The 13,792-nt window shown below is 46.0% G+C and overlaps 1 protein-coding gene across 1 annotated transcript in view; it reads left to right on the forward strand.

Annotated features, from left to right (window-relative positions):
- The window catches only part of LOC309569003 (B-cell receptor CD22-like), a gene marked incomplete at both ends in the record, with an annotated part of 263,576 nt that overhangs the window by 24,136 nt on the left and 225,648 nt on the right, over window positions 1-13,792 (forward strand). The window contains 4 exons of the mRNA XM_082274764.1: window positions 4,101-4,130; window positions 6,246-6,342; window positions 10,228-10,587; window positions 11,978-12,268. Of these exons, the coding sequence (XP_082130890.1) occupies window positions 4,101-4,130; window positions 6,246-6,342; window positions 10,228-10,587; window positions 11,978-12,268 (778 nt within the window). The remainder of the gene's footprint in view (window positions 1-4,100; window positions 4,131-6,245; window positions 6,343-10,227; window positions 10,588-11,977; window positions 12,269-13,792) is intronic.

Consider the following 13,792-nt stretch of genomic DNA (forward strand, 5'->3'; position numbering starts at 1 on the left):
TGATTGCAGTATTCTAGTCTGCATCTCCCCAAGGTAATACTTAACCACTTTACCACCGGAGGATTTTGCTGTCTTCCGTCCAGGCCACTTTTTGCGATTCGGCGCTGTGCGACTTCAACTGACAATTGCGCGGTCGTGCGACGCCGTACCCAAACGAAATTTACATCCTTTTTTTCCCACAAACAGAGCTTTCTTTTGGTGGTATTTGATCACCTGTGCGATTTTTACTTTTTGCGCTATAAACAAAAACAGAGCGTTTATTTTGAAAAAATAACAATATTTTTAACATTTTTTTATATGAAATTCCCCCCAAAAAAGATGTAAAAACCAATTTTTTAAAAATTTTTTGGCCAATTTGTTTTCTGCTACCTATGTTTGGTAAAAAAAATCACAATAAGCGTATTTTGATTGGTTTGCGCAAAAGTTATTGCGTTTACTAACAAAGGGAAAGATTTCTGTCATTTTTGGTGTTTTTTTTTTTAACGCGTAATGGCGGCGATCTGCGATTTTTTTTGTGGGACTGCGACATTGCGGCGGACAGATCGGACCCTTGACTGACATTTTTGACACTTTTGGGGTTACCAGTGACATTACTACAGTAATCAGTGCTATACATATGCACTGTTACTGTAAAAATGACACGGGCAGGGAAGGGGTTAATTTTATTGGAGAGGGAGGGGTTAATGTATGCCTGGTGCTTACTAACATGTGTGGGGGGAGGTGACTGAGTGAGTCATGGACAGATCGGATGTCCAGCTATGCTGAACAGTCCGATCTGTCACTCCCTGTCACTATGGAGATCCGCCCGCTGTGTTTACACACAGCGGGCGGATCTCCACACTAGATCCCCGGCGATCGGGGCAGAGCAGCGGCGATCGCCGCTGCTCCTCCCCTGGCCCGACTCCCGCTGTGAATGAAAACAGTGGGAGCGAGCCTCCGGCGGCGCGCAAGCGCCGCCCAGAAGGGGGAGTGTCTGACGACGTTAATACTACGTCGTCAGACGATAATGAACCACTTTGCCGCAGTACTATTACCGTACTCGGTCGGCAAGTGGTTAAAATCTGGCCTGTTAGTGGGCCCCAAGGACCGGAGTTGAGGACCACTGGCCTAAATGACCCAAGCATATTTTCATAGCATTTACTTTGCATATGCAAATTGCATGGATATGTACAAAACTAAAACCGAAATATAGGGCAACAAGGTTACAATGCTGCCGTCTAATCACTGGTGGAGAGGAGACTAAAGCCCCGTACACACGTACCGATGGTCGGCATACAAATGTTCCTCTTTTCTCCCCGGGATGTCGGTGTCTGCTGAAAAGTGCAAAGACAGCACAAGGACAGCACAAGAATTTTGTCCGCCGACTGCAGAAGTGATGTCATGTAATGGTTAACTTTCCCTGTGTTTTCTATTTTCTGAGCATGCCCAGTCTTGCAAATCTGCGGTCTGTCGGCCGAATTGTGTACTGACAGGCGAACAATCGTCCGTTCTGGTGTCGGCATACAAAAATTTTCATGTTTGCACGAAAGACTTTTGTCCGCGGATTGTGCGCAGACATCTGTCGGAGGCACCATACTAACACGCGTACAATCGGCAGATCCTTCGTCCACCGACGTTTGTATGCCGACGATCGGTACGTGTGTACGGGCCTTTAGGAAATGCTTCCTCCTAACTGCAACAGACTGATTATGTCATCTCAGCCTAGGCAAAGTCACTAAGCCCAGGAGGTTTTTTAATGATAAAAGGTGGAGCTTTTTTGAAAAATGATATTGTTACTATGTTACTATATATTAGGAGGACAGGACTTGCTTCAGACTTCTAAACAGGAGGGGACTGGGGCAGGGGGGCAATTTCCCCCTGGGCCGCTCTGATGCCCCGTAAAAAGGCTGCACCGCTTCTGACACAGACATGCCTTAGGCCCCTTTCACACATGCGGACCGTTCAGATCCGCCTGTTAGTTTTTCAGGCGCATCTGAACAGATGCCCCATGCATCTCTATGGGCCATCCGATGTCAGCAGAGACATGTCCGCTGACATCCGATCCGATCCGGTCCATCAAATCTGGACGGATGGAAGCCCTATTTTCCATCCGTCCAGCAGATCGGATCGGATGAGAACGGACAGGAGGTCCATTCTCATCTGATTCCTCCATAGAGAACAGCGGGGACCTAACAGCTCTGTCTCTGCACACAGCGCAGAGACAGAGCTGCCATCCGCCTGCTCAGCGGGGGATCGGCGGATCGATCCCCCGCTGAGAAAAACTGAGTCCGCCGACGGACTCCCAAGTGTGAAAGGGGCCTAAAGGATTTCTGGTGAGGAGAAGTAAAAAGCCCCTGCCACTGACCTACCCAGTACAGGTTGAAGACAAGGAAAGAGCACAGGCCTCACCCCCCCCCTCCAGCATGGATGGTGTAAATTGTGTCTGAGCAGAGGCCGGTTTAATGCCCCACTGGGGACTCTAACGCCCCCGGAAAGCCCAAACTAAGCTGTCCCAGCTCCACCCAACTGCCCCCTGCTGGCCAGGTTGGGAACCAGGATTCAGCCGGTGAGTAGAGAGTAACGGGAGTGGAGCTTCAGCCTGTAATGAGGGTCGGGAGGAGACCGGGAGGAGGGAAAGTGGGAGTGGGAGTGGGAGCCGAGTCGCTGCACTATGGGCCTCTTTTTTTGTACTTGTCCCCTGGGCTGAAAGTTGCCAGTCAGCCCCTGCTTCTAAAGTTGCTGAGAGGTATACTTTAAAGAGTAACTCCACTTTTGTTGAGAAAAAAACATTCCCCTCTGGGTGATCTCTGTACATTGCAGGAGGTTTTATTTAACTTTGTTGCAGATTCCTACCTTTTGTTATGCTGAAGAAATAGCTGTTTGTCTGCGTCCATGTGTGAATCTTTATGGGAGTGTGTTTTTTTTTAACCACTTGCTCACATTGACTGTACTGCGGCAAAGTGGTTAGTTATCGTCCAGCGACATAGACCTACGTTGCTGGACTCCTCCCCTTGTGGGTGGCGCGTGAAGGCTCGCTCCCGCTGTATTCAGTCACAGCGGGAGTCGGGCCAGGGGAGGAGCAGTGGTGATCACCGCCGCTCTTCCCCGATCGTCGGGGAATCCAGTTTGGAGATCCGCCCGCTTGTGTAAACAAAGCAGGCGGATCTCCTAAGTGACAGGCAGGGTCAGATTGCAGGGTTCAGCATAGCTGAACATGCGATCTGTCCCTGTGTCACTCAGTCACCTCCCCCCCCACACGTCAGTAAGCACCAGGCATACATTAACCCCTCCCTCTCCAATAAAAGTTAACCCCTTCCCTGCCAGTGTAATTTTACAGTAACAGTGCATATGTATAGCACTGATTACTGCAGTAATGTCACTGGTAACCCCAAAAGTGTCAAAAATGTCAGTCAAGGGTTTGATCTGTCCACCGCAATGTCGCAGTCCTGCAAAAAAAAAAAAAATCGCAGATCGCCGCCATTACTCGTTAAAAAAAAAAAACAATAAAAATGACAAAAATCTTTCCTTAGTTAGTAAACGCAATAACTTTTGCAAAAACCAATCAAAATATGCTTTTTGCGATTTTTTTTTTTTTACCAAACAAAATTTACCAAAATTTACCAAATTTTAGGCCAAAAATTGGCCTAAAATGTTAACAAATTTTGATTTTTAATTTTTTTTCTTTTGGGGGGAATTTCATATAAAAAAATGTGAAAAATATTGTTATTTTTGCAAAATTGACGCTCTTTTTTGTTTATAGCCCATCATCAAAAAATCGCACAGGTGATCAAAAGAAAGCTCTGTTTGTGGGAAAAAAAAGGACGTCAAATTCGTTTAGGTGCAGCATCACAGGACCGCGCAGTTGTCCGTTAAAGTCACGCAGTAAAAAATATCGCAAAAAAACCCCTGGTCAGGAAGGGGGTAAATCTTCCGGGGCTTAAGTGGTTAACTCTCTAATGTTGATAAGTGACAATCTTACCAACAATTTGGTCAAGTTCTAGTTTATCTTATCTGACCTCTGTGGGTGATGGGGAGATTCACAACAGGAAGCATGATGGATAACAGATTAGACTGAACTCTTTGGAAGCGACTTGTCATGAACATTTTTGTTCTGCTTTCAGAAATCTTTCATTCCTAAGCGGCAGACAAAGGTAAGATACTGTTCAATATGCATTTTTTTTTTAATTTTAAGAAATTATTCACTTTCATCTAAAATCCATGTTCACACTGGGGCTGGACACCTCTGTGTTTCTATATGATGGTCCAGATGGGAGGGGACCCCTCTGTAACTATATTAGAAATGTTTAGGACCAAGGTGGTCTTGTGGACAAAGCCTATCTGGATTTGAGCAAACCATTGGATTCAGTTCCACATAACGACCTCATAAATAATTGGTAAAGGGTAGGACTTAATCCTTGGGTGGTTCAGTGGATATGCAGTTGGCTACTAGCTAAGACTTAACCCTTGGATGGTTCAGTGTATACATAGCTGGCTACTAGCTAAGACTTAACAATTGGGTTGTTCATTGAGTATGCAGTTGGCTACAAGCTAGGACTTACCCCTTAGGTGGTTCAGTGGATACACAGTTGGCTACAAGCTAGGACTTACCCCTTAGGTGGTTCAGTGGATATACAGTTGGCTGCAAGCTAGGACCTAATTCGTGGGTGGTTCAGTGGATACACAGTTGGCTACTAGCTAGGACCTAACCCTTGGGTGGCTCAGTGGATACACAGTTGGCTACTAGCTAGGACCTAACCCTTGGGTGGCTCAGTGGATACACAGTTGGCTACTAGCTAGGACCTAACCCTTGGGTGGCTCAGTGGATACACAGTTGGCTACTAGCTAGGACCTAACCCTTGGGTGGCTCAGTGGATACACAGTTGGCTACTAGCTAGGACCTAACCCTTGGGTGGCTCAGTGGATACACAGTTGGCTACTAGCTAGGACCTAACCCTTGGGTAGCTCAGTGGATACACAGTTGGCTACTAGCTAGGACCTAACCCTTGGGTGGTTCAGTGGATACACAGTTGGCTACTAGCTAGGACCTAACCCTTGGGTGGCTCAGTGGATACACAGTTGGCTACTAGCTAGGACCTAACCCTTGGGTGGCTCAGTGGATACACAGTTGGCTACTAGCTAGGACCTAACCCTTGGGTGGCTCAGTGGATACACAGTTGGCTACTAGCTAGGACCTAACCCTTGGGTGGCTCAGTGGATACACAGTTGGCTACTAGCTAGGACCTAACCCTTGGGTGGTTCAGTGGATACACAGTTGGCTACTAGCTAGGACCTAACCCTTGGGTGGTTCAGTGGATACACAGTTGGCTACTAGCTAGGACCTAACCCTTGGGTGGTTCAGTGGATACACAGTTGGCTACTAGCTAGGACCTAACCCTTGGGTGGCTCAGTGGATACACAGTTGGCTACTAGCTAGGACCTAACCCTTGGGTGGCTCAGTGGATACACAGTTGGCTACTAGCTAGGACCTAACCCTTGGGTGGTTCAGTGGATACACAGTTGGCTACTAGCTAGGACCTAACCCTTGGGTGGTTCAGTGGATACACAGTTGGCTACTAGCTAGGACCTAACCCTTGGGTGGTTCGGTGGATATGCAGTTGGCTACAAGCTAGGACTTAATCCTTGGAGGGTTTAGTGGATACACAGTTGGCTACTAGCTAGGACTTAATCCTTGGGTTGTTCAGTAGATATGCAGTTGGCTACAGGCTAGGACATAACCCTTGGGTGGTTCAGTGGATACACAGTTGGCTAGTAGCTAGGACTTACTATTGAGTTGTTCAGTGGGTATGCAGATGGCTACAAGCTAGGACTTAACGCTTGGGTGGTTCAGTGGATAGGAACAGAAGTGCAGAAGAGATGCAGCCATGCACAGCACTGGATCGATTGAGGACTCAGGTAAGTATTTAGGGAGGTGGGGGAGGCAGCAAGCCGTAAAACGTTTTTAACCTTAATGTAAGGAAATTCCCTGCATTAAGGTTGAAAACATTTTAGCTTTAGAACCATTTTAAACTTGCTTTGGACAAACAGATCTATACACACATAAAAAGATTAAAAAAAAAAACAGGCAAAAAACAAACAAAAAAAAACCCCTAAAATCATAAAGCAGCAAACTCAGTGGAGCCCTTGGTTTTTCTCTGCATTCATTCTTCTGTGTTTCTGTATGACCGACATGAACCCTCTGTATTTCTAAACATTAAGAATGTAGAGGTTATTCATTTCTTTGCATTTTTTTTTCTTTCTTTTTACAGATTTTTCCATTTTTCAATGATTGTGAATCCAGCTATCAACAAGCAGCAGAGAGAATGAGGGTTTTCACAGGGAGCGTCTTCATCGTCCTCTTTCAAGGTAAGAGTTTATGTCAGCTATTTTCAACCTGGGTGCCCATGCCCCCTGGGGGGTGCCTTGAGGTGTCTTCAGGGGTGCCTTGGCACAAAGCCAAAAAAATTAAGCAAAAGTTGTATACATAAGAAAAAAATGTAAAAAATCCAATCTCTCCTGCACAAAACTAAAACAGCATTATTCATATTCAGCAGCGCTTAATCCAAATATTATATGTCCCAAATAAATAGTCCATAAAATATTATAAATTAATCTCAAGAGTGTCCATATATGAGTAAATGGTGATTATATTGTTGTCAGATAGAGAAAGACTCTTAAGCAACGGCAGATCACACCAGTGTTCCTTAAGCGAATCATTAACCACTTGCCGACCGCTGCACGACTATTTACTGCGGCGGTCAGCCCCTCACAGGCAGAGTGACGTAGGTCTACGTCGCTAGCCTGTGAGGCTCTAGGGGGCGAGCGCACACCCCCGCTCCCGAGTGGTCACGGACCCCCCCCCCCGCGTGTGACCGGCGGACCCGATGTCCGCCGGTCACTCGGCGATCGTCGGGGGAGAGAGAGAAAGTCAGGCGGCTAATGTAAACAAGCCGCCTGTCATTCTCCCCGATGTATGAATGATGATCATACGGTTCTACTATGTAGGACCGTTGATCATTGTTCCTACAGCTCAAGCCACAGCCAATCACAGTTAGAATCACGCCCCTAGGGACACACATAGCTCCTCCCTCTCAAAAAAAAGTTAACCCCTTCACTGCCAGTGTAATTTTACAGTAACAGTGCATATATATATAGCACTGATTACTGTAGAAATGTCACTGGTAACCCCAAAAGTGTCAAAAATGTCAGTCAAGGGTCCGATCTGTCCGCCACAATGTCGCAGTACCGCAAAAAAAAAAAAAAAAAATCGCAGATCGCCGCCATTACGCGTTAAAAAATAAAACAACAAAAATGACAAAAATATTTCCCTTTGTTAGTAAATGCGATAACTTTTGTGCAAACCAATCAAAATACGCTTTTTGCGATTTTTTTACCAAACATATGGAGCATAAAACAAATTGGCCGAAAATGTTAAAAAATTTTGATTTTTACATTTTTTTGGGGGGTAATTTCATATAAAAAAAATGTGAAAAATATTGCTATTTTTGCAAAATTGACGCTCTTTTTTTGTTTATAGCGCATGATCAAAAAAATCGCACAGGTGATCAAATACCACCAAAAGAAAGCTCTGTTTGTGGGAAAAAAAGGACGTCAAATTGGTTTGGGTACAGCGTCGCACGACCGCGCAATTGTCCGTTAAAGTCACGCAGTGCCGAATCGCAAAATACCCCCTGGTCTTTTAGCAGCCAAATCCTCCGGGGCTTAAGTGGTTAAAGAGCCATCACCACACCTTCCGTGCTCCCCATAGGAATGGACACTCACCAGATATCACTTCACTTTATGTATGCATTGGCTGCATAAGCCCTTTTCCCAACGATATCCAGCAAGTCCTAAGATCTTGAAACCAGGATACCACATATGCTTTTTCCAATAGCAGGGTCAGGGGCTGTGTGTCACCAATGAAATGCAAGCAAACAATAGGGACAGGGATAGTGTATAATAACGTTTTTTACAGCTCTGGAGGAACTGCACTTGCAAACCAACCCCATAGTGTGTGCTTTCTGGCAGGCTGGATAAATCTACTTGCATCTATTTAAAGCGGAGTTCAACCCAAAAGTGGAACTTCCGCTCATTTGCTTCCTCCCCCCCTCCGGTGCCACATTTGGCATCTTTCAGGGGGGAGGGGGGAACAGGTACCTGTTTTTGACAATTACCCTTCCCCACTTTCGGGAGCGCCGTCCCTCGGAAGTTTGGTCCCCTCCTCCTTCCCCCCACCGCCAAGCCAATCCAAATGCGCAGAGCTCTTTGCGCATGCGCATTAGGGACCCACTCGTGAAGCCGCAAAGGCTTCACTGCTGGGTTCCCTCACCGGCAATGGCAGCGGCAGCAGCCGACAGCCTATGGAAACTTCGGCTGTGGTGCTGACATCGCTGGTGTAATGGTGCTGGTGGCTGAGCCTGACGTGCAGAGGTAACCTCGTGGGATGTGGTACAACAGGAACACTGACGGGTCACACTGGTGGTAGACATGGGCTAGTCTGAGGTGCGGAGTCTAAGTGACAGCAGGTCTTCACCAGGGCCTCTGATGGTGAGGATGGGTTTTGCTGCGTGCTGAACACCAGGTCGCGGTCCTCAGGGTTGCCCCACCAGGAGGTGAACAAGTCCAGAATCTGAAGCAGATAAGCCGACAAGGATAAGGCAGGAGAGTGGTCACAGGAACGAGCCAAGGTCAGGGTGGGCAGCAAGCAGACGAAGTAGTGGACAAGCCGGGAGGTCGATCAGGAAGTCAACAGGAAACAGCAGGTTCAGGATCAGGAAGTACAGGTAAAGCTGCAGACAAGACAGCAAAGGCTCAGTGTTCCTGAGGTGTTTAACCACTTGCCGTCTGAGTACCGTAGTACTACTGCGGCAAAGTGGCTCGTTATCGACTGACGACTTAGTACTACGTCGTCAGACACTCCCCTTTCTCGGCGGCGCGTGCACGCCGCCGGAGGCTCGCTCCCGCTGTATTCAGTCACAACGGGAGTCGGGCCAGGGGAGGAGCAGCGGCAATCGCCACCGCTCTTCCCCGATCGTCTGGGATCTAGTGTGGAGATCCGCCTGCTTGTGTAAACAAAGCGGGCGGATCTCCCAAGTGACAGGCAGGGTCAGATTGCAGGGTTCAGCATAGCTGAACCCTGGATCTGTCCTTGTGTCACATAGTCACCTCCCCCCACACATGTCAGTAAGCACCAGGCATACATTAACCCCTCCCTCTCCAATAAAATTAACCCCTTCCCTGCCAGTGTAATTTTACAGTAACAGTGCATATATATAGCACTGATTACTGCAGTAATGTCACTGGTACCCCCAAAAGTGTCAAAAATGTCAGTCAAGGGTCCGATCTGTCCGCCGCAATGTCGCAGTCCCGCAAAAAAAAAAATCGCAGATCGCCGCCATTACGCGTTAAAAAAAAAAACACCAAAAATGACAGAAATCTTTCCCTTTGTTAGTAAACGCAATAACTTTTGCGCAAACCAATCAAAATACGCTTATTGTGATTTTTTTTTTTTTACCAAACATAGGTAGCAGAAAACAAATTGCCAAAATTTTAAAAAAATTTGATTTTTACATTTTTTTGGGGGGAATTTCATTTAAAAAAATGTGAAAAATATTGTTGTTTTTTCAAAATTTCCGCTCTTTTTTTGTTTATAGCGCAAAAAGTAAAAATCGCACAGGTGATCAAATACCACCAAAAGAAAGCTCTGTTTGTGGGGAAAAAAGGACGTAAATTTTGTTTGGGTATGGCGTCGCACAACCGCGCAATTGTCAGTTAAAGTCGCACAGCGCCGAATCGCAAAAAGTGGCCCAGCCGTAAGACCGCAAAATCTAGTGGTAAAGTGGTTAAATAGGCCATCCTTTTGCCAATTAGTGCAATTAGTCTGCACTAAGTTAACTCTTTAGTGGCAGGTTCATGACAGCACTTCAGTGTGCAAAGGGAGTGTTCCTAACAGATGGACTCCAGGATAGGTAAGTGTCCTAATATTAAAAGTCAGCAGCTACAGTATGTGTAGCTGCTGACTTTTACATTTTGGGGGGGGGGGGAGGGGGTGAGGCTGGAACACCGTTTTAAGTCAATTAGAAAAATTGCAATTTGCTGATGTGCTTGCCCAATCAAATCAAGTTCTCATCACATCTACGTAATACTGGAGCTTCCACCAAACATGAAAACCATTCTCCGCATCATCTTGTTATGTACATTTACTACTAAAGCAGTTAAAGGATAAGTGTGTGTATTGGTTCTATTTTTCAGGCTCTCTATCAATATTTTTCGGCAAGGATTGGAAATTCCCTAGCACTATAAATGCTTTAAAAGGCTCCTGCGTAGAGATCCCCTGCACACACACCCCACCTAAGAATTTGGGGGCTGTCAGCGTTGCTTGGTATCGCCTTCATTTGCACTACATGCATATTTTTGATGGCAGAGCAAACTCATTGGTAGAAAAGCAATATCAGAACCGAACCTCATTGGTACCTGGGAAAAACAGCTGTACGCTAAGGATAGACCCGGTGAGAAAAGAAGATAGGACAAGTTACTATCCAGGATTAGCAGAGCGCTCACAGGATAATGCATTCTCACAAGGCCTTCGTATCGTTTGGTTGAATGTTACAGGTAAATCTTCTGTTTTCATTTTTTTTTTTTTTTAAATTAGAAAATGTATTTCTGAAAATATAAAGAATAGGAGTGCATGCAGGAGGGGTTAGCGTGAGTGTAAGGTCTTTGCTGCAGTCCTCATTAGAAAGATTTACGTTCACTTTCTGTACTGGTAATAGGTTGTCACCGAAATTGGAATTCAGGGCCTGGTCTCTATCACAGGGGCTTAAAGTGATACCCAATTCCAATTTTCTCATTTTTTTTCTATTTAACGACTTGACTTCTGGAAGGCTTTATCCCCGTCATGACCAGACCATTTTTTTGCTATTCAGCACTGCGCTATTGTAACTGGCAGTTGTGCAGTCATGCAACGCTACATCCAAATTCAATTTATATCTTTTTTTTTTTTTTCACACAAATAAAGATTTCTTTTGAGTCCCCGTTCACACTAAGGCGACCTGTGAGGCGACCTGGTCGCCTCACAGGTCGCCGTAGGTCGCCGTAGGTCGCCTCCCATAGGGAAGCTGCGGACCCGTTCTAATAGGAGCGACACAAGTCGCTCCGACTTAGAAAAAGGGTCCGGAGCTTCTTTGGGGCGACCAGGAGGCGACCGCCATACACTTCAATGTTATGAAGTCCCTGGCGGCCGCTCCGAGGTAGCGTCGCCCCTATGTGAACGGGGCCTTAAGGTGTTTGATCACCACTGGGTTTTTTTATTTTTTTATTACATAAACAAAAAAATACTGAGGCTACATTCACACCTGAGCGTAGCGTTTTCGCGCGTTTTTTTACCGCGATTTACAGGCGTTTTTACAGGCGTTTTTTGTGCAGGCGTTTTTAGATTGAATAGAGACCAATGGAAAACGCCTGTAATCTGCCCAAAAAGAAGCTCATGTACTTTTTTGAGCGTTGGGCGTTTTGCTCACAGCGTCAAAACGCTCAGATGTGAACAGGGGCCATTGAAATGAATAGGATTTGTCTTGTTGGGCGTTTTGAGAGCTGATCTTAGAGCAGAAAAACTCCCCAAAAACGCCCCAAAACGCCTACATGTGAACGGAGCCTGAAAAGTAAAAAAAAAAAACAACAATACTCCACAGCCCAGCACTCCAGTGAGTGAGAGGGAGGGGCGGGCAGAGCAGAGAGCCCTTGACAGTCACCAGCTCTCTGCTTACGGAGCTCTGAAAACTGAGCAATCAGCGGTGTTTGATCGCTCAGTTCTCAGCCTTAGAGCCGGCAGGGACAAATGCTGCATCCGCGTAGGTAAGTAGTAGACAGGAAGTATATCTGGACTGCAAAACACCTCCCTTTGCCCTTGTCCTGCATCCAGATATACACCAACTAAGTGGTTTCAGATATAAGTAATTGCTAATAAAATAAACTCCTTTTTTTTAATCCTCTGATTCCTCAGATTCTCCAGAACTTCCAAAAATGATAATTCCCGAATATATGACTGTAGGAAGACCTGTCAATGTCGCATGCTCAGCAAATCACACGTGTGGCTCCAGCCCACCTACTATAACATGGAATAAACCTGGCCAGATCCGCAGGGGGTCGGAAGATCTGTTAGGAGGATACTGGAGAGAGAAATCAGAACTGGTCTATAATCCTGCCCCTGAAGACGATGGAACCGATATTCGATGCACAATTACCTATCATAATGGATATTCTTTACAACAGGAGGCAAAACTGGACATCAAATGTACGTATTGTATTTGGGCACACCATTTACAGATATTAGAAATGATCGGGTGGCTTTAGAGCCACAAGAATAACTTCTACTGTAGAACCTAAAACTCCTCAACATGTGAATTATTCAGATCATTTAGTAAGACCTCATCTGGAATTTGCAGCTCAGTTTTGGGCACCAGTTCACAAAAATTCATATTGGGGAACTGGAGAAAGTGCAGAGAAGGGCAACCAAACTGATAAGAGGAGCTCAGCTATGAGGAAGGATTAGCTTAGCTTAAAGCGGTAGTATACTCCGCTATTTGACCTTTACCTACAGGTAAGCCTATAATAACGCTTACCTGTAGGTACAATTAATTTCTCCTAAACCTGCACAGTTTAGGAGATATTCGCCCTGCATGCAGCCGCTGACGTCAGCGGCGGATGCGCTCTGAAGGTCTGGCGAACCTTCAGAGCTCCTTGCCGGTCCTTGCCGGAAAGGGAAACTCCTGTGCGCATGCGCGGGAATGACGTCATCGCGGCTCTGGCCACTCACAGCGCCGGAGCCGCAGAACCAGGAAGAGACGCTGAGGCAACATGACAGCGCCCTTAGCGTTGCATAGGCCCCAGGCGATGCATACTAGCTCATTATGTCTTTTTCCTGCAGGTTTTTTTTTTGTATTTTTTTACTGAGTATGCAACCGCTTTAAGTGAATTTGTATTAAGGCGGAACTTCAGTTAACCACTTGCCGACCGCATACTGTATATATACGGTGGTGGAGTGACTCTCCCAGGCAAAACCACGTATGGGTACGTCATTTGCCTGGGAGGAGCTAGGGGGCAAGCGCGCCGGTGGCGGCGCGCTCCCGCCCACGATCGTCAGCGGGGAAGCCGATATGTGTGTCAGGTGGCTCTGATCTGTTAGCTGCTGAGGGGAAATAGTATACTGTTTGTGTTGGTTGTTCTTTAGATATGTTAATTATATTTCTGTGCACAATTTCGTCTGCATAGGATAATGTAATCAGGTAATCCCTGACCTGAAGGGGTAATTTGATCAGGAGGGGGATGTGCTCAAGTGTATATAAATTTAGTGTGAAACTGTTCAATAGAGGAGAAGGTTCCAGAAGAAGCTAAGTTGTTGGCTAGCTTTGTATGGGGGCGGCTGGGAAAATCTGATACCTATGTCCACGACTGGGAGGAAGCCGTATACTGACAGAAGTCCACAAGTACAGTGTGGGTTGCGGTTCCATTACAGGGTGGACTTACACTTTAAAGTAGTGATCGACCAATATCGGTTTTTCGTTGCCGATACCAATATTTTGGCCATTGCATATCAGTATCGGCCGATATTGACCGATATTTTTGTACATTTTTTAATTTTTATTTTTATCACTTTACAAGTACTCTTGTGGAGGGATCTGGGGGTCTAAAAGACCCCAAACCCCTCCTCTGCACTTAAAAGCATTCAAAACGCCAAGTTTGACTGTTTTAAATGTTGTCATTTTTAAAATCTGGCGCTGAGTACCCGGAAGTGATGTCATGACATCACTTCCGGGTT

The sequence above is a fragment of the Pelophylax lessonae genome (assembly GCF_965119305.1).
Source record: "Pelophylax lessonae genome assembly, chromosome: 12".
NCBI classification, from domain to species: Eukaryota; Metazoa; Chordata; class Amphibia; order Anura; family Ranidae; genus Pelophylax; species Pelophylax lessonae.